Source organism: Pteronotus mesoamericanus, unplaced genomic scaffold, assembly GCF_021234165.1.
Source record: "Pteronotus mesoamericanus isolate MK-2021 breed Mesoamerican mustached bat unplaced genomic scaffold, CSHL_Meso_final contig_24, whole genome shotgun sequence".
Classification (NCBI taxonomy): domain Eukaryota; kingdom Metazoa; phylum Chordata; class Mammalia; order Chiroptera; family Mormoopidae; genus Pteronotus; species Pteronotus mesoamericanus.
The window spans coordinates 2,479,798-2,501,178 of record NW_026555100.1 but is presented as its reverse complement, the minus strand read 5'-3'; the positions used below and the strand labels follow the sequence as shown (position 1 = coordinate 2,501,178).

Sequence of the window (21,381 nt, the reverse complement as noted above, 5' to 3'; positions counted from 1 at the left end):
TTTGTAGCCTTGTCTGCTACCAACAAAAGTGCCCCAAGAGGCCTTGCTAGGTTCATGATGAGACTCATAGAATGAGTACATGGCTGCCCAGGCTGACTCACCTTCTTGTGTTCACTTCCTGTAACAGGGTACAGATGGGCAAATCAGGATGCATGGGCCAGAGCGAGCTAAAGGGCTTGGGTGTAACCCAAAGGCTGCTTTACTGTTTGGTTCCACAGGCAGAGACAGAGACAGACAGAGGGAGGGCGGGAAGGGGGTGAGGCACCCGGGGAGAGGGCAGGGGAGAGCCTAGAAGTAAAATAAACACATAAAATTGGGATTGGGGAGCTTGAGGAGGTCACCCAAAACTATGCATAAAAGGAATGAAATAATGATAGCCTGTTGATTTTTAAATGCAACTTATTAAGTCTCCCTTTAACAGGCATTGGAGACTGTCAACAAAGGGTGTGTCCTATTACAGACATGTTCCTAGAGCTATTTCCACCCCCTGCCCCAGTATCTGATTTTCTGTACTTCAAAATGCCATTAGTTCACCCGCGTGACGTTAGTTCTATTGACAATGTTAATTCTCTGTCTTACAAACCAAAGGCTACTCGGGATAAGCTGATTTTTGTTTATTATCTGACAAGACTCAAGATTACACTGAACTGATTTTGGTATGTCTCCCTTCAACCTAATTGTATTGGACTTCTCATCTCAACCTAACCACTGGAGTTAAATGCCTCCTTGTATTATATTTATACCCAAAATAAAAGTCATGCACAATTTAAAATTAGTTACAGTAGTTTGGAAAAGCATGTATGCAATAGCGCAGGTTTAAACTATTAGTAAATTGAAAGGTTGGTGTGAGTGATCACACATGTACTTTTAACTAAAACTATTTCCAAGTGCGAGTCTAAAACTCTGTTTCTCTTCTGGCACGTGATTAATTTGTTCATGCCACAGGAACTGACAGTTTGTGGCCAGCATCCTGTCAGGCAGGTCTCAGCAGGTTTGAATCAATAGGGCCCTGTGTAGTCACTGCATCATAATTTTAATTGTCCCTTTCTGTTAGACTTAGCAATCAGATTGCAGGCAAGATAAATAATAGGAATAAATTATGAACAGAGAAAAAGAACAATTTTACAGAATTATATTAAGGGCAAGTGGAATGATTGCAACCTCAATCTATATTTATATGTGTATATGTAGTTAGACATGTATTTTTATACTTGATAGTACTAGAATATAGCTACCTATAAAAAGTCTGGGGCCCATACAATCCAGGTGTCTTTTAAGAGGGCTGGTACTCCTGCCCTGAATCACCGGAAGTGGAAACGAAATTGGAATAACCAGACAATGATGCTACGTGTACACCCATATCCTAGCCTACTATATTGAACAAGTTAGTCTTGCCCCATGGAATAATCTTGTGATGAATCCTTATCAGTCTCTGCCTTACTTTTCTGACACTGTTTTTTAAGTCTTCTGTAAAGGACTCCTTCTCTGCAGATCTTTCTGTCAGCACAGTCTGGCCTTACATCTCTCATCAGTTCAATAGAAGGAGACAACGGTTAGAGCAGCCAGTGACTTAACAAAAACCGATAGGCGGTAATGGGCCACACCTCCAAGCAGAGGTGAGCTGAGCAGGCAGGTCCTGCTGGGAGAAGGCAGATTTCTAAAACTGTGTGAACACTTTTAATACATTACCACTCCCCTGGGAACCGGCTACTTCTCTTCCCACTTCAGAAAGCACATAATGGGACTTTGTGTTTCAATTTAATGTCCCTTGAAAACGGAAATCTTTCCCCTTATAAGAAAAAAATAGTAAGGAGGGAGACGAAAGGCAAGAGAGAAACGAATTAGGCAGTCTCCAAAGCACACTGGCTCAACTGGGAAACTGCGACCAAAGCAAGCTCTGTAATAATATAATGACCTTTAATGAGTGTCTTGGGAAACAATACAGCCCCAGCATAAAAGACAAAGGGCAAAACCCATCATGGCTCTGCTGACACTAATTCAAAATGATTTTCAGAACAACTAAAGAATGTAAGAGAAGTAATCTGATCCGCCCATCTGACCTCACTTTGATTCAAGGGCCCTTCTCCTGCCATTTCTAATTGTCAAACCCTCTACATTTCACATCTGCTCATATTTAATGAAAAGCCCACTCTCACCACCGCTCTTTGAGTCAACCAGCTCTGTCAAATGGGCACCACCCAGCCCCACCACCAGCAAGGGAAAGCCAGGGATTGCTGCTGGAGCTCTGCCAGTAGAATTCCATGTAGAGATAGACACTTTTTTAATTGGACGAGAAGGGCTTATGTGGGCGTATAAAGGGGCTCAAATTGGAATGGATTTTCCTAACTTCTTATTAATGGTCAAAGGTGAGGGGTCTCACACAGGGATGGATGAAATCTGCTTTTGTTTGATGGAGTGATGACGGCAGAAAGACCGATGAAACAGGGGCGGCAAACCCCCCTGAGCTGTCAATACCAGTTAAGGCTTCAACATTCAGCTCAAGTCCCATGTTTGCCATGGTGGGGCTGATTTTGGAGGGTAGGAAGGGCAACGATCTCAATGCACTGGATGCTTCTGAGAGGACGGGACAATCTCACCCCAAATTTTTCTTCTCCTGGCCTCCACCAACACTTAAATTAAATTGCAGAGCTGAGAAATCCCTCCAATTACAGTTTGTCCTGGATAAAATGGAAATTACACACACTGAGTATCATGGGCCTCACGCAGGTTTTGCTGTGATTGGTATGGATGACCAGTGCCAAGACATGACCACAAAGCCCTAGTTTAGAGCCCGAGTGGCTCCTTCCTTCTCTCCACGGACTCTTGGGCCAAGGATTTAGAGCCCAGTAATTATTTGGAAACAGACGTTGTGCTTTAGGCAGGGGTAACCCAGTGGCTGATGGTTACATTCTCCACAGTCAATCAAAGTGATGTGGCCACAGCTCACCCCATTGCTCATCCTCCTCAGCTCATGTCTCCGAAGCTGGTGTCTTGCCACACTTCACAGACTCACAAATTCATTGTGTGGTTATGACCTAGCAGACCTCCGTAGCATCATATGATTAAGAGAGAACTCTTACAAGGAGAATTGTTACGATGAGGTAACAATTCATACTGTGGCATCTGTAAGAAACATTTAAAGTAAACTTTCTTTCTAAAAAGTTCCACTTTAGATCAATGTCAAGACAAGATTTAGACAGTCCCAAATCCCTCTCCATAGCTATCACTATTACAAATGAATCTTGTCCCTTGGCACTGTTCCGGAGATGCAGTGAATCATGAATTTGAGAGGATGATTCATGGTCCTAGATCTAACTTTTCCAGATGACTCTAAGACAGCTCAATGCACAGATCATGACTCAGACGTGAACTGCAGGTACAGACTCCAGCACCTGCCCTGGCACACTACTCTACTGCACGTGGTAAAGTTAGAACTCTCTCAGCCCTCGGACTCTCTGTGGATCACAGTCACACAAGCACACCATGCAGGGGTCACCCTCAACGTCAACACAGGTGAGTGGGGCCACTTTTTCATGGGAGTAAATGGTCAAGAGCAAAGTGCTCTTCTCCATCTTTGTTGCCAAGGTGAATTAACCCCTGCTGGTGGAAGTTTAATTCAGTCAGCTCTATGCAAGTAGGGAAAAAATGCATGGCAATATGGTCACCAAAAAAAAAAAAAAAAAGGGGGGGGGGCTGGGTGCTTTTAAAAGGAAGGGATGAAACACTGAAGGAAGGACTGTCTTCTGCCTCCTATGCTACCAAACATGAAAATAAGGTTACAGCTGCCCTTTAAGGTATCCAAGTCCTTATACGGAACTATAACCTCTTCTCCCTTTAGAAGAGAAGCCATATCCCAGTGTCTCTGTGTACAAACTGGAACTTTCAGCAATATCACCTCTGAATTGTGTCATTAAACCCCCAGCAAAGCCCATGCGGAAGACGATGATGACAGCTGTCTCAGGAATCTGGCATGTCACAGCTTTGGCAGCTACCAGCTCAAGACCCCTGCAGGTTCTATAACATCTCCGAGCTCGCAGGTAACAAAGCAGGCTGACCTCAAAGGTCTGTGCAACAGACTCAAGGAATTCACGGAGGTTCGATGCTCACAGTTCTGGTTATTTGAAATCACAATTCCTACTAGATACCTTAAACAGGGGGCTACAGTTTTTGAAAAAAATATTCATGGACTGAACCTTTGAGTTAGCAATCTTTTTGAGGAGGAGCTCTAGAATCCACCAGCTTATATAGGTTGGCAGATTTAGAACATTTTTTTTCCAGAATATAGGACACACTCCGGCAATGGAGGAATGACATAAAGATTAGGGAGACACAGTAAAAAAAATTTTAAAAACCCACCTTCATCGAAAACCTGTTGTATTTTAGAAACTATCTGAGCTCACTAAAAGGAATTTAAAGCTAGAGCTGGCTTATTCTCCCTACACCTTTCTCCTTCCTCCCTTTGACCCAATCCAATATCTGAGCTTTCCCCAAATGCTAAGGTACATATTTCCATACATCTCTGTATTAATATTGTATTTGTTTTGTGGCTATATTAATCTCCATTTGTAGTTATTTAAAGGAGAGAGAAAGAAAGAGAGAGAGAGAGAGAGGTTATCACCACATTGTAACATAGCAGTCCTGCAAGCCATTCCAAGGAGCACATGTTAACAGATTGTAAGGGAGGCCTCCTCCCCCAGCATGTACACAGTGACACAGGAAACTGGGGCAACATATCCCCACATACAAGGTCACAGTGGGAAGAACACATCAGCTTGACTGACTCACAGGACCACAAGGCACAACACAAGACAGGGATGACACCACAGACAGCACAGACATGGAACTGTGAGTGTTGGGTTAAACTTACAGGCACGGAAACTGGTGGAGCAATCATTAACAGAGACAGAAGAAAGTGGGAAGGCTCTCTCAGGGGTGTCCACGTTACCACGCACACGGTCTGACATGCACGAGCAGTCACGCTCAGAACGTCCGCAATCAAAACAACATGCCCGTCTCATTCTCTTGTAGATGGACATCTTGGCTATAACCATGTGGTTGGATGAGAGGAGAGGAAGAGCGGTAGTTAATGGCAAGGTCACACACAGCAAGGCAGCTGGAGGGGAGCTGAAGGGATTTAACACAGGTCTTAGTTCACATTAACAGTCTTGACCCAGAAAAAAAATGCAGAGTGACTGTTGGTAACACTTTGGTTGTACATCAAAAAAAGCAGTGAAAATATAAATTGCCTTTATAATCCCCCAAGGGTGTTGTGCATGATTTCTCTCCCGTAGGTAAAGCGGGTGACTGCAAGAAAAGGGCAAGGCTGATAATAACAATCGGGGTCTTGGATGAGAAGGAGAGCACATTACAGACAGCAAAACTGTAACCGGCATTTTCCCCCTGGCACAATGAATACAGGAGGACAAAATATACGCACAGCCAATCAATGAATTGCTGACTTGGTACAATAAATGGTTTTTTGCAAGATGCAAAAATAGCTAATATGTAGGCTTTCTAATTTCCATCCATTTCTGGGCATTAGGCAGAGCCTGGGACAAGCTTTCATCAAATTAGATGTGAAACGATTACATGTTAATATGGGATCTGAGGATGCCTCTGCTGAACTTCCCCAGAGTGAGTTTACATGATGCCTACAGGAATTTAAATTTACTCTTGACAGAACAAATATCCAAATCTGTCCGTATAAGAAATGCAGCTACTCAAGGCTAACGTTGCATGTTTGACATTAAAGGAAGTTCGAATATAAAAAAATCACCCAAAGCGTATGAGATGTTGGTCTATTGCAATGCATTTAGCTGCTCTTGGGTGTATTTTGTGCTTAAAGCTGAGCGAATCTGAAAATCCCATTTCCCTGTCTCTCCCCACCCACCCAAAATTCAGAAAGCAACCAGGCTATTGGTGAAACAATTTTTTCTTCTTAAGAAAATTCTGACCAAAATAGATTAAAAATTCCAAAACATGAAATAAAAGAAGCGATCACACATAAAATATTGAGACTTGCATGCAGCATTGATAGTGCTTCTAAAGCTAGCACTGTAGATTATGTGCTGCCTGCAAACCCAAGTCGAGTGCTAGCCTCCAAAAAAGTGGCTGGACATCACTGCAGTAGTTCTCAACGTCCTTCACCTTTGCCCTCCAAGCCAATTTCCAGTTAAGTTCAAAAAGAAGCTTTTTTGTACCTCAGTCTGATGGTACGTCAGGCAAAAATGTTTGCTTATCACTTAGCCTGCACTGGCCTGCTTCTCTCACAGGAGGGGAGAATTCTAAGATTGGAGCCAAAGAGTAACCCGAAATAAAGAGAGGTGTTATTCCCTGGGCCCACACCTTCCATTTCGAAAGTCATATTTCCCCCCTTTCTTTTTCTTTGTGGAGAATGGTTGCACCCTTATTTTAAAATATGGCTTGTGGTTTTGCCCTCTTTGAATGTTACAGTCACCAGGAAGAGGGGTTTAAATCTCTCAAATGGGTCAAGTCCTGTTCTAAGACCTTTATGACTTGCCATACAGTATATTTGTCAAGCAGGGGTAACGTTATGATCGTGAAGAACAGGCACTGGGGGAGATGAATGAGAGATCTCTTCAGCAGCAACTCCGTTCTTGTAAACTTGGCTCACATTTTTTAGTGACATGTTCTTTTAGCATCCTAGCTAGCCAGTTGCTCAGATCATCATCATGCAACCCCAGCCCTGTTCACTGTGTGCTACATCATTCTTGAGTTTAGCTTTTAGGGGGAAAATTCTACTATAGCATTCGAATCAGAAGAATTTAGAAAACACGGTATGAATGCCCAGACACCCCCAAACAGCAGTTGTTGAAATCGAGAAAAGAGAAAATGTCTTCAGCTGAAGACATGAAAATAAAGTTATTTTAAATGCATCCAGATCTGGTGTATAACTTGGAGACCACTTGCTTCTTTTTTCTTTGCTAGTTCTTTTACTGGAAATATTGATTTGTTATTTACACAGAAGAGGGAAACGAAGATGATTTTTTGTTTCACTGTAGATAAATTGTTATGAAAAAATTTTAATCAAATGCTGTAGCAGAAGAGAAGCCCATCAAACTCTGAAATGCTATGCTTCTCATTAGCAACAGTCCCTGGTTTTCATTTTCATCCTGCCATTTTGGGTTCATATACAATAATAGAATCTGACACATTTATAGGGAAAGAAAGTTCATGTACATATATATATATATATGTGTGTGTATACACACACACACACACACACACACACATAACATATACCATCTTTAGGACAAGGGGAGGGCGGATGGGGGGGTGGAATAAGTTTTGAAATGGCTTTGACAGAAGTAAGCCCGTCATAAGGGGTGATTTAAACCTCCTACTTGATAAGGGTTCAGGAGGAAACACATCTTTAAAGGAGTGCCTCTCAGGGACTGTTTGCAACTGTTACCATTGGCTCTTCTGGAGACCATGCATTGTTCTAAAATTTCATATTGTTAGCATGCAGGAACAGGCTGAAACTGCTAATCAAAGCAGCGAAAAACCATTTGCTATAAGAAGATTAAATGTTAATTATAAGCAGTCACATTCCAAAGCAGCATATGCATAAAAAGGAAAACATGCTATTACTCGTCATTGCTTCTCAGTCATCACTTTTACACTCACACCAAATACAAAATAGAAATCTCAGCAGACAAACAAGCACCACCACAAAAAAAAATTAGCAAGAATGATCAGTGAGAGGCTCCAAGACAAGACAGAAACAGTGAAAAATGGTTGAGCCCCACACATTGACAAACCTTTGTCAATTACAACGTCTAGACCAAGGTGCCCCGCACTGGACGGGCGGCTCTTCTGCTCTACTTCTGGAAGCGTCTGTGTTCCTTGACCTCCCCACCCCCATCTGGTGTCTTCACCTATAGCCTTCCAGGTCCGTTTTCTCAAAAGGGGAGGCCCGTTCGGACCTCCCATCTGGTGGAGTGATCCATCAGGCTTGAAGGATGTGTGTTCCGGCGGAAGAGCCTTCCTCTGGGCCCCTGTGCGAGCTCTTTAACTAAAAACGGATGAGGATATGTCTCCCTGGTGGTAGCTCTTCCAGAAGACGTGGACAGTCTGTGTGTAAAATTATACTCTCCAGTTGTAAAATAAAATTACATCGAAATTAAGTCAAGGACCTCCTAATTTGGAAAATACTACCCTCATCTCCCTCAACTCTCTCTCTCTGGCTTCCTAATCCTTTGGTTTTGTTTTAGCGAATCATGGATATTCAGAATCACTGGTATTTTATTTCCATTTCTCTGTGATTGTTTCCTTTTCTAGAGCTGATGTAGGTTAGAAGGTTAATTTCAGATAACAGAGTGCCATTTAAAACTCCCAAGGTTAGGTTTCAAAGAGCAACTTTGAAAATTTCAGTATTTATTTAAAACAGAAGTAAATTTCATATCTACTCCCTAGCCACAAAAAGTGCCCTCTCTGCTTTGGTGTTTGCCAATTTTCTTTATTACGTAGTCACCCAATGCTCTCTTCCCAAATCTCAATCCACAGAAAAGGGAGTTTTTCCCCAGTAGTTAAACGGTAATATAAAGTAGATCTATGAGGACATCTAGTGGATCTGCGTGGAAGAGCAGCTAGTTAACAGACCTGAACTAGCTGACAGATCTCTGAAAAGGAGAAGAGAAACTTGTGTGCCTGTAAGAACTGAAATGTGTGCAGTGTCATTTTAATTCAGTGGCTTCTCAAAATCCACAACCAATGTTTAGAAGGCAGCAGGGTCAAAGGGGTGCAGGTTCCAGGAGGTGGTCCTAGAGTGGTCCAAAGTGGCAACTTACACATTGTCTCTGCAGCCGTGGACAGCAGAGTAGGACCACCTCAGCACCGCTGGCTGGGTCTCCTCAAACTCTGAGGTAGCTTCCTGAGACAGGGCACAGACAAGAGAGTGTCTCCGGTAGGTGTGCATATTGTAGCTACCTGTCATTCCATCTTAGGGCTCTTGGAACTTTATGCTCAATTCATTATCCCCACAGGCCAGCTTAACTCTGGGAGAGCAGAAATACAAGCCTCTGGGGACCTAGTTTTCTCTTTGGCCCACATTGTAAGTTTCTTGTTCTTGGATTGGTGCCACAGATTCAAAGAGGTTTTGTGGTTGCCAAGAATTAGACCCTAGGTCTCACCTTCCTCCTAAGAACTCTGTCCTAACAGTTTTACAGTTTGAGAAAAAGCTTTTATGTGCTTTCCTTCACCACAATGAAGTGAATATCCATCCAATATTTCCATTATGACTTCCTAGTGCTATTTATAGAGACAACATAAAAGTATTTCCCTAATGGACATCATCTAAGGTTTACTCTTTACTCGTGAGTGCTTAAAACTGGAAGATCTCTCAGACGTACTCTTGGACGTTTGTCATGTTTTCAAAGGCCATAATCGTGAGAAAGGAAACCTGTGGAGAAGTAGCTGCTATAGGTGTAGTTTAGTTACTGCTCTTCCCATGCGTCAAACTGACAATCAGCTGTCAAACGCAGGTTCTCTGCTGGTTAGTCCTTCCCAGCCAAGCCTGGAATGGAATAGGGAATTGGAGTCCAGCCTGTTCACAGCACCATCTGCCTCCTGCATCAGCAACCAAATTGTCAGCCAATTTCCAATTGCACAATCTTAATTTCCAGGGCGTGTTGGAAGGGGCATGAGAAGCAGTGCCGGACTGAGAGGCTCAGGTGGAGTTTTCCAACTGCTGGAGAAAAAAATATTTTAGGTTTCAAATAGAGCGATTCAAGGGAAGACTTGTGTGGCAGAAGAAAAAAAAAAATCTGCCATTCAATTCATAGACACTTGTCAGATCACAGCCTCATGTTTAAAATCAATCCAGTGCAGGAAGGATTATATCCAAGCCTGAGCCCTGGAGCTGCTGTTCACATGCTCACGGCAACTAAAATTACAGGTAAAAACATCCACAGAAGAAAGTTTGCCGAGGTGTAAGGTTGAGGTGGTTGTTTGATATGACACTGGGAATTAGGGAGCTTTCTTTCAAGTCCTATAAATGAGAAATGATTTCTTCACTTAGCAAAATTCTCCTATTAGCTTCTGGAAGGAGAAGAAAGATCTTCCAGGTGGTTTTCCCAAAATGGAAAGAGGGAGAAGGAAAATCTAGTTAACGTCAGCAGCACAGCACCCATCGAGCCAGTTGATTCCACTCTCAATACCAAATTGTGGCTGGAGAAGCAGAAGAATTTGGCACTAGAGTTGTTTGTTGATTGACATTAAGATTTGCCGCCAGTTCTGAAGGATCATTAGATTCTTTAGGCAGCTCTGCAGTATAAAAAGTGACTCCTGCCCTCAAGCCAACCTTAAAGGTGTTCTGCAGAGAAAGGAAGCCGCAGAATCAATTCCGGCAGAATGGTGCATCAAATTAAGGAAGGTCATTGTTTTGTTTTGTTTGTACATTGAGCGTTCTATACCCTCCAACTCCAAAGACTGGCTTTCTTCTTTTTTCAAAGAAGAGACTTGTCTCTTCTGCTGCAGAGGAGTATGAGAGGACCAAGTGCTGAGACATCTCCAAATTCCAGGGCCATTGGACTGAACTGGTCTGCAGGCTGGGTCTTGTTTTCGGTGGTCTTGCATACAGGAGTAAAGGTCCCATGCTCATTTCTGGTACAACTGAAAGCAGCATTGTTCTAAGCCACACATAGAAATACTGGCCCTAAAAGCTCCTTCTCAACTGCTATGTCTTGTTGGGTGAGAGGGGTCCTCCTAATCCTTCAGTAAGTTAGGGGCTTGAAGAGTTGCATTTACTTGTTCAGACATCTGCAGAGCTCATTAGTGGAACAGAACACTCTCCCCGAGCCATCTTTTCCACCTTAAACAAGTAAATGTTTACTAAACAAGCAAACATCTTCCAAGATGCCTGACTAACACCCACAGAGGAACTCACAGAGGTATGTCCTACTGGGTACTGACTGAAGGAGAAACTTAATTTTAAAGCAAGGGAACTTCATAGACTGTTGGAAATAATTACCACTGTGGAAATACTTGTCTCTAGTAAGGCAGTCTAGATACTTACAGTCCCAAAGTTGGGTGTCCAATTAATCCTCTGGCAAGCACTTTCTCATACAGAGAGGCACATATATTGAGGTAAATACTTCACTTCCTCTATAAAATATCTCTACGCTTATATATAAAAATGTACATTTTTACATGTAAAGTACTGGTACATATAATATACGAATCACAACACAGGAATAGATATGCAGCACATGTCTTTCCTTCAGGACAGGAATTCAAGCTCAATAGTTAAGGAGACCAAGTATAATTTATCAAAGGCCAGCATGACAATGACCCCCAATCGATGAGGCATCTAGAGCTATAGTGGTAATTACCTCAGCCTACTCAGTGTCCCCTAAAGGTCCTGAGACAAGGCCTTCAAGAGAAACACTGTTGTCAAGGTCTTATTTTCAAATAGAAAAATAAGACAGCGCCAGAAGCTGGCAGGAAGCTAGGGGGTGGGGTGGATGAACGGGGGCGGGCTTTCTGCTGTCAGGGTTCTCCAGCACCCGGCTACTCTGCAGACTGTGTCGGATGAGGGAGTTGGGGCATGATGTCACTGCTACATGCAACATAAATACCAAAAGAAAAAAGGAAACTGAAACTGTACAGAAAATAAAAGAAGTTTCTCTTCTAGAGAAAGACAGGGGGAACTGGACTCCGGGCTGCTGGGAACCCGTTTTACTCACAATATATCACTACCAGTGTGCAGTTAAAATAGAGTAGGGGCCGTATTCCGAGGCAGCAAAGAGAAAAAAAAATAAATCAACAATATGTCAATGATTAGAAGTTCAAGAAAATTCCTTCAAACACATCAATTTAGACATGACTTGTCCCCTAGGAGTCTAGGCTTTGGCAAACTTTCAGAGGCTGGGGGAGAAAATATCAATCATTAGACCAGCTTTGTTATACAGAAAAAGAGAATGGGTAAGTAGATTCTGAGAGCTTGCTGCATGGCCAGACGCTGAATTTGACCCTCTTCCTTGATGGAGAGCTATGAAGAAATGGAAAGAAATGCAAAAGTTAAACTAAACTACCACAGAATTTCCAGGAGTGGAATGTCCACACTCGATATTTCTCCAGAGAGTATGACACAAAACATTAAAGTCATTGAACACAAGTGAATGAGGAGGTGGAGGTGGGGGTGAAAGGGGTGAAACGCGAAGAGCTAGATTGGGAGAGGAGGGTTAGGAAGCTGTGAATAGGGACCAGCAACTGTCACCAGCTCTGCCCTCATGAAGATGTACCATTCCAGGGTGAATTATTCATACCTGGCCTAACAGGTTTGGACAAATGACTCTGGGTCAGCTGCCCTCTCCTACTCAGGGCACGAGGCAAGGTACATTCAGTACATTATTAACACTTTCAGCTCCTTGTAATGAAAGTTTCTTTATAACCAAAACTTAGCTCCCCCAATTTCCTAACTTGCCTGGTATGCCTTAGGCTTAATAACTAATTTATTCTAACTACCACTTACACATACACATCTGCATCCTGCCCTCTGGAACGGTGGCTGTTAGGGCCGTTTAATTAGGAAGAACAATATTTGGACAATTCTGATTGTTATCAAACATCAACCTCACAGCTGAGGGCCTCCATGAGGGGAGGAGCCCACGTCGGGGGGAGGGTACAGAGAGAAGAAAGTGAGACTCATCACAGCGGCTTGGCACTGGAGGCAGTCCTCTAGTGCTGCGCATGAAGAGAGATCACGCGCTTCACTAGCTGAACCAACTTGAATGGAAATGAAGAGAATAATATTATTTCAAACAATTATGTGCCCTTCCCTCCAGGATAATATTAAAGACCGCTGCTATTTGCTTGCCTAGAACCAAGATGGAAAAGTGTCCTAGAGGTCAAATCCTCATTTCTGGGAACTCAAAAAAGTCCAGCCACTAGATTCCAGCTCACCAGCAGTCTGAGAAGCTTACTCTCCATCTTTCCATTCCACTCCTGCCTCCCTAGACTCTGCTCTCTGTCCAGTCACCAGGGAGATCAACAGGAATTGATGATATAATTTCCTTGCTTGAAAAACAGGTATATTTATGGTAGAACTAAAGCCCAGGTTTCTTACCATGGCACCTGCCTTCCTTCCTGATCTGTCTCGTACCCCTCTCTCTCCAATCCCACCAGCTCCACTGGCTGCCCTCCCTTCCCTCAAACACTGCAAACTCGTTTCTGTTCCTGGCTAAAGCAGCATCTCTACAAAGGTTCCTCACACCCTCAGGCAGTATCCAATCTCTTCACAGCCCCTGTCTTTACCTGAATGTATTTACTTGTTCCTATGATCAATGTTCTACAATCATTCACTAGAGTGTAGGCTGGGTCGGGGGCAGGGACTTTCTCCTGCACACCACTCCATCCCTAGCTTCAAGGATAGTGTCTCGCACAAACACGGGTGCTCACAAAGCAAAGCAGACCTGGGGTGGACTGCCAGCTGAGAAGGGCCTTCGGAGTCACAGAATCAGGAATGGGTTTGTTCTGTGTCTTACACGCCCTTAGACATTCTTCCTGATAGGCTGTCAGAACAGGAGAATTCTTAGGCCCCAAGAAGTTAGAGGTTCTTGTTCTGAGATTTCCATACACATCCATCTTGGTATGGTGTTAAAGTTGAAAGGAGGGGACTCTGTGCATTAAGTCAGTGAAGAAGGGGGAGCAAAACAGTGGGCCAGGGTGTCCTAGACTTGGGGAGCAGCCTGAGCGGATTTCCACAGAAGTTGCTCTAGACCAAGAGTCTTCTCCATGCTCCAGCAGAGTGGTATTTACATCTTACTGGTTTACATTTATTGCATCCCTTTAGGGGTGCGGTGAACAAAGCCCTGCATGGTTCAGCATATCCTAGGAATGGTGTTCATCTGTTTGGTTCCTGCTTGTGAAAAGTATTTTATGGGATGATATTTTATAACTGTGTTCCTACTCATCAGACCCACTGTCACCCACTTTGCCCTATCTCCTGAAAAATAGGTCAGGGCAGAACATCAAGAGAGGCCTTCCAGCAAGCCTGAACCTGTCTGTTGGGTCTATGTAACTCTCAGCAATCTCATCCTATCACTGAACTTGAAGCCCTAATTTCGTTTTGTAAAATGGGATAAATCGCACCCCTTGCCAATTATGCAGGATTATGGTACGGATCAAAGAAAATGATGATCATAAGGCATTTTGGAAAGACTTAATTGCCATAGGAAGGAAGGCATCATTCTTAGTGTTTTCTCTAGGGTTGGGAACAATTTCTATTAGGCAATGAATGCCACATAATCACTGCAAAAGGCATGACCTCCTCAAGGCAAAGCCCACTTTAAGTCCTGGTTTCTCAGGAGCTCACAATCCAGCTGACATTCCTGACTCCCCATATCTTTCTCAAGAGGCCCCATTGGCAAGCTGCTTTGGAAGGGGTTTGAGACTGGATATGCCAGAAGCTACCGAGCCCAATTTCATATGCCCCGAAGAGCAGTGGTGTTTGCAGTCGGTCCCTGGGACAATGATAAAATCCACTGGCAATGGCCAAGTTCTTTTCTTGGGCCAGCCTGAAAGTATCACAGTTGAAAATTCTGGCCTTTGCTACTAAAACCTGCAGCAATCCCAAATGGAAAGAGAGTCAGCTCCCTTTAGGGAAACCGAGTCTCCACATTCCATTCTCCTCTCTGCCCTAGGACAGTCATCTTTACACTTGGCATTCCCATAGCCACTGGGAATCATTTACAAAAACAATCCCTCCTCCATGGCCTTAGCTGGCCTCCTCTCCATAGTCTGTATTTACGGTGTTCGACCAGGCACAGCTAGCTAGTCATCTCTTTAGAGTCAAGAAGGGGGATTACTCCTAGGTGTTGGTGGTGATGATTTTTCAACCTCTGCTCTAATAAAGTGAAGACAGGTATTTCATGTCTCTTTAAACTGCTGGGTGAAACATAAACATATTCAAGAAAATTTGATGTTTAGTGTTTCTTCAATAGGAAAAGGAGAAGGGAAATGAATTTGGGGAAAAGGAAGGAGGGAGGGAGGGACGGGGTAAGAAACACTACTTACGCCGTTTGCAGCCACATTTTTTTATTCTTTTGGGATCTGTGATGTCATCGTGACAGGCCTTGCAGTAAAAAAATGCCCTGGAGAAAGAGAATGGAAAAACTGACACATTTCATAATCCACCCAAATGAAATGAGTACCACATTTCCTCCACTGTGGTGCCAAATTAATGAAACACGCCAGCACTAATTTCCTTTAATCTTTTGAAAGGTTTAGACGTTGACAGACGGAAATGTTTGTTGCAAGACCATTTATTTCAAACACAGGTCTCTGCGATTTGAGTTAGTGCTTCTTTTAATAAACTTTCACTTGAAAAAGAACTGGGGGAAAGGTTGCTGATGTGACACATGGCGTCTGCTTGCTTGTCTTTCATTTTTGAGAACAGCCTTCAATGCTGCTCCTCAGAACATGTGGGCAAGCAGCCCTGGGCCCTCGGTGGGGAAATTAAATACATCTCTGAAACCCTCGGTCTGGTTAACTGTATATTGAAGGGACACAAGGATGACATTCCTCAGGCAAATAAAAATATTCACCTTGTCACTCTGAAGGCATCTTTTTACTTCAGAGAAAGTGAGAGAGGCGGAGAAGGAGATTAGAGAGGGAAAATCAAAAGTGATGAATCAAGGGGTTCCTCTGTCAAATTCCTTCTGGGATTTCACCGCCCATATTTACTGCAAAGCTGGCTGGACCAATTCCTGTGCTCTCCAGCCTTGAGATCATGTAATAAATGAAGGTTTTCTTTTCACTATGGAGCACAGCTCAGCTGGCCAGTGGAACGGGTTTGGGCAGAGGGTATAATAGGATTGGGGTGAGTAGAAGGAGACCCAGAGAAAGCAATCAATCAACAGGAAAATCCCCTGTCTGACTTAAGTGTCAATATGTGATGACAAAGAGCATTGGCCATGTCAAAGCTGTTCTAGATGAAGCAAAATAAGATCATTCAGATGCTATTTAAAATGCTCAAGGCCTAGAAGAACAGCACCGGAGGCCTGTGTCCTATCAGTACTGCGGAGGTGATAAAATTCACTGGAACAACTGTATAGCCTCCAGAGTTCAGGGACTAATGAAATCCCTGGCTTAGCACCTTCACCACCCCCAACACAAAACTGAATGCCAGGGATAAACATGGTCTCTCTCCTTGGCAAGTGCTATAGAGAAATAAACAAAATTCTTGACGATTTTATTCCCAGGTTCCTCTTTATGTTTTCGATCATAGAACTGGGATTTTTGGAAACCACTGTTAAGACTTCTGATCTGAAAGAGAGCTGAGATCTTGCAGCCCAAATCCCCGGGACTCAAGCGTCCTCATTTGTAAATGGAGGAGGTAGTCACAGCCTGCCTAACATCATCTTGCGCTGGAACTTGGCCAGCCCCGGGACTTCTAGATTCAAGCCCCGTGCTCTTTCCACCCCAGCAGCTCATCCACTATTGCTTTAAATGCCAGTTTTCATCTCCCCAAAACAGTAAAAGGTAGCTGATTGTTTGACCTCAATGGCAATGTGGCTAGGAACCCAATTGATGATGAGCTGCTCTGGAAGGGGAACTGCAGAAAAGAAGAAAGCAGTTTTGTTTCCACTTCCTTTGTCCATTTTCTCCCCCACATTTGACATTGCTACACATATTAATAATAATAGCTAACACTTATAGAGCATAGACTATAGACCAGGTGCTATTCTAAGCATTTAATAAGTATTAACATATTTTATCCTCAAATCCTTTGACAGAGGTATGATTATTATCTTATTTTTACAGATAAGAAAACTGAAAAACAGAGAGGTTAGATGGCTTGCCTAAGGTCACACAGTGAGTGGCAGAACCAGGATTCAAATCCACACAATCTAGTCCCAGTGCCCAAGGTCTTAAACACATATCTAGTAAAGAGATGATGAAATGATGAGCTTGAATAGACCATTGGAAAGATAAAGTGTAATTACTTCATGAATTAAAGCTGAATTCTGAAAGTAAAATACTCACAGAGGCCAGACAGGTAAAGGTAATGAATGAAACGGGGGGAGAGGGGAGGGTCTGTGGCAACCTAGAGGCACATCCCCCAACTGGAGAGGGCAGAGCATCTAAGCTCCAGCTGATTTTTGCCAAGTGGCACTTCTCTGCCAGCACCATTCTATTTTCCCCCCACCTCTGCCTCTCCTGCTCACCTGGCAAACCCCCCACTTTACTGCACACCTGCACCTGAGCAGCTGAGTGTTGCTGACTGATCTCCCTTTACATCCATGGCCCTGGACTCCAGGGGCCGTTTTACACGCCTCAGAATCTATGCTCTGTCTCCACCTCCTGCCTCAAGCCCACTTTCTCCACCTCAGTAAGATGGAATCATCATCCAGCCAGTTGTGTAAAGCTCAGATCGAGGCTCCATTCTTGATTCCTCTTGTTTCCCTCGCTCCCCATGCCCAGTTCATCAGGGCATCCTACAAACTCTCCAAAAGATATTCTGAACTGGTCTTTCTTCTCACCGCCTCTGCTCCCCAGTCTAGCCCAAGCCATCGTTTCTCACCTAAGCTGCACAGATGCCTGCAAGTCTCTGGCACCCCTCCTGTTCCCCTGCATCTGATTCTCTGCAGTGCAGGTGGGAAGGCCTTTTAGTAACGTAAACTAGGCAGCATATACCATTCATGACTCATTTTACAACAAATCCAACCTCTGTATACAGTCCTTTGGCAACTAGCCCTACTATCCTGTCTAACCTCACCTCACCATGTAACTGTCCCCAACACACTCTTTTTCCTTTTGTGTTCAAGGAACACAACAAACTTGTTCCCATATCTCCTCTTACCTTCAGATCTCTGTCTGATGGATTCTTTCCCATCACCTCAATCTCTGCTCAAGTGCCACTGCCTCCAAGCAAGCTTCACTTATACCCAGTCTAAGGCGGTGACCCAGCTGCATTAATGCTTGGCACCATGACTAAACACAACCGCAATCCTCTCCGCCCTAGGACGTGAGCCCATGAGAGCAGGGGCTTCTCTGCATCGTTCGCCGTTGTCTCCCTGGCACCTAGTACAGGTGTCCTAAAAAGTGACCGACCGACAGATGTTTAATGAACGAAGGAATGCTGCCCAGTAATGTTGGATTTGCAAGTTTTTCAGGAGAAATAAGTAATAGGGATTTTTATATAAAAAATTAAGACTTCTTCATCTTGGTAACTAATTTTTTTAACTCCTACATTAAATACTATTTGAAAGTTATTGAAAAAGCAAAATATTTAGTGGCAAGGAGTAAAGGGCCAGAGCCCTAATGCTCATCCCAAAGTGATCTTGTTAAGATTGGAATTGGATGGTTTTGCTCCTCTTTTTTTTTTTTTTCCTAGAACACTGTATCTGAAAGTTTCTATGAGCCAGAATCCATTAACTTCTTCTGTTGTTTTTTGTAGCAGAGGGTGCAAACTCAATACAAGAGCATCATAATCTACTTTTCCATTTTTACAAAACTTGTTTAGTTTCATTCAAATCTCCAATGTCCTTTCTGCGGTTTTCTGCAGTCTTCATCTATTTGAAATCCCCTAACTGACAGCATTTGCTCTGACACATCACACACCACGGAAAATTACAGGCTGGTGTTGTAGCTGATTGTGTCAGCATGTATTTGTGAATACCATAAAGCACTGAAATGAGACATCCTGCACTCCCTAATATAGGAGGTAATTTGTTTTTTGGACTGCCTGGTATTTGTGACATTCATTAGTGAGAGATGCAATAGGAAATAGAATTACACAAATGGGAGCTTCATGTTATATTTGCTATGTGGGAGGCACACGTGATCTATGGTGCCGCTCTGCTCCCCAGCCCCCTGCTCATGGTGCTGAGACACCGCTCCCAGCTTTTGTGTCTCAGTCTGGATGTGAGCACACCCTTCTCTTCCAGGGGTGCTGGGAGGTGGGCGTTCAGTCTGATTCCTCCCACCCCACTTCCCTCTCTCAGGGGAACCCAGTTCTCAGGGTACTCCTAAAGAACAGCAAGGACCCGTAAACTAGATAGATAAAGAGGTTTTCCTCTCCCACACCTGAGTAATGGTAATTTTGCAGAAGTGAATTTGTCATTAGAAAGCTCAATTTTAAAGATAGATAGATAGATAGATAGATAGCTAGATAGATAGATAGACAGATAGATAGATAGATAGAAAGAAAGTTGTTGGGGTTTTTTTTTGTTTTTTTTGTTTTTTTGCTTTTCCACCCCATTTTTTTTCCTGAAAGCTTTTATGACTAGTATAGCTAGCTTGCAAGAGTGAGTGACAGGGAAGATAATAGTAAGCATCAGCTGTCAAATATCATAGTTCTGTGCTCAACATGTCATGTTCACCTCTTGGCAGATAACTGAGAATGTAAGACTTTCCTGGTTTTAAATCCTGGCTTTGAACCAGCAGTGTGGCTTTGGGCAAGTTAGTAAACCAATCTGTGCCTCAGTTTCCTCATTTGTAAAACAGAAATAGTAATGCTGCCTATCTCATAAGGTTGTTGAGAGGATTAAGTGGATTCATCAGTGCCTGGTACCTGGTATTTAGAACAGTGCCGCCACACAGTAAACTCTACATAAGAATTTGCTAGTATTATCACCTCTGATAGAAACTGTGGGGTTTAGGAAAGGAAAGACAAGCTCCTCTCCAGGCTCTACCACTTGATTATGTGCTGGCCTGGACATTTATCTCAACTGCACAGATGAGGAGACCAAAGCCAAGGTGTTTCAGAAGATGTACCTTATAAGGCTTTTTTTCAGGAGGAACAATAAAGGATGTAGAACACCTAGTACAGGCCTTGCTTTGAGTAGGAACTCATTAAATGAAGAAGATAGGCTTAAATAAATTATAGACCTTCATGATTAATAATTTATGGAAAATATTTTAGGTAATGTTATTGTTGAGCTGAGTGACCTATGTAACCATCTGAGTCCCATTTCCTGCTAGTAAATTTTTCCTAGTTCATAGGACAGAAGCAAATATAAAAATATTCCATGGTGGTCTGCAAAGAGCCCTATAATTTCCTAGGCTGCTTGAACAGGTTTAAGGATATTAATAATGGTGTCATAAAACATTGAGGCCAATGAAACCCTGGGCTATACCTACAGAGGCTTAAGAATTGAACCTGACAACTTCAGCCACTTACCTAGGGGGCCACATACAGAAATATAGCCAGTTTAGTATTTCACCTGAAATCAATCCAAACCTTTTGAGATTTCATTTGACACTGAAAGTAGAAACTTATAATTCTCAAGTAAATTTATCTGCATAACAATATTAAGTAAAGAGCGGCAGACGAGGAGTCAGCTATCCTATGCTATGTTGTTCTGCGCATCAGGCATCAGGGTTGGGGGGGCCCTGAACAATCAATTCAGCTCTCTGGAACTCTGTTTTCTTCCTTGGGAAATGAAGGAGGAGGTAACTAGGTTCTCCTAACTCTAAAGTGTTATTATGCAATTCAAAGATGTGGAGTGGATTATGTGAAGAGGAACCCATGGAAGCATTTGGAAGCACAATCCCTTTTTCCTGAGATTTGGTACCATTCGACGCCCAAAGGCATGTTACGAAGTTTTAGGGGTAGGGCCTTGTACATGCAGAGAAGCATGCCTGCCCCAGAGGGTCAAGATGTCTATGGCTGCCATAGAAATGAAGGCAGGTGAAAATGAACTCTTACCTTTTAACTTCTTTGGCATCGCTTGCGATGAAAAATCCTAAAGTACCTTCTTGGATCTTAAGATGGTTTCCAGGATTAATTAATATACTGCTCAGTGAACAAAAACAAAGAAGACACATTTGTGAGGTCATGTTCTGAGTGAAACCTTGAAGGTGACACCGTACTGTTAAATTGTATAGGGGGCCCACTAGTCTAATGCTTTCCCGAAAGATTTTGTCTGGAGCTTGAGGTCCACCATCTCACACATTTATTTGGATAATGCCATCATAAAGCTCGGCCCCTCAGTTCCCAGGTTTGGCGTGCTCCCAGTTGTAAAAATCAAAGCAAATCTAGGCTTCAGGGCCAGGTTTTTATAATGGGGTTGCCATCATGGGCTTCTGATTTGAAGCCAAATTCCCAATAATGTACCCCAACATTGAGTGTTATTAGTTAATAAAGTTACTGCTACACCAATTTTCCACTAGATGACAGAGCATTAATGGGACCCCTATATGCATACAAAAACATACACACATACACAACACACACTACTGCAGGGAATGGTACACAACACCCATAACCAGTGCAGAAGCAAACAGAACATCTGCGTGACATTGCTGAGGACCTGGAAGTAGATTCCATGTGCAGTCTATGTAGAAAGAATAAGGTCTACCAGAACAGTAAAAAAGAAAAATGCCAGCGACTGAAGACACTTAATGATTCCAGTC

At 43.1% G+C, this 21,381-nt stretch overlaps 1 protein-coding gene across 20 annotated transcripts in view; it reads right to left on the bottom strand.

Moving 5' to 3' along the window:
* The window catches only part of KCNMA1 (potassium calcium-activated channel subfamily M alpha 1), a 718,090-nt gene that overhangs the window by 117,002 nt on the left and 579,707 nt on the right, over window positions 1-21,381 (bottom strand). For 19 of the 20 annotated variants that reach the window (XM_054572515.1, XM_054572516.1, XM_054572498.1 and 16 more), the window contains 2 exons: window positions 20,675-20,761; window positions 15,037-15,113 (listed from right to left, as the gene is read on the bottom strand). In XM_054572515.1, coding sequence (XP_054428490.1) covers window positions 15,037-15,113; window positions 20,675-20,761 — 164 coding nt within the window. Of the gene's footprint in view, window positions 1-4,867; window positions 5,042-15,036; window positions 15,114-20,674; window positions 20,762-21,381 lie in introns of all 20 variants that reach the window. The other variant, XM_054572517.1, reaches the window with a different exon arrangement.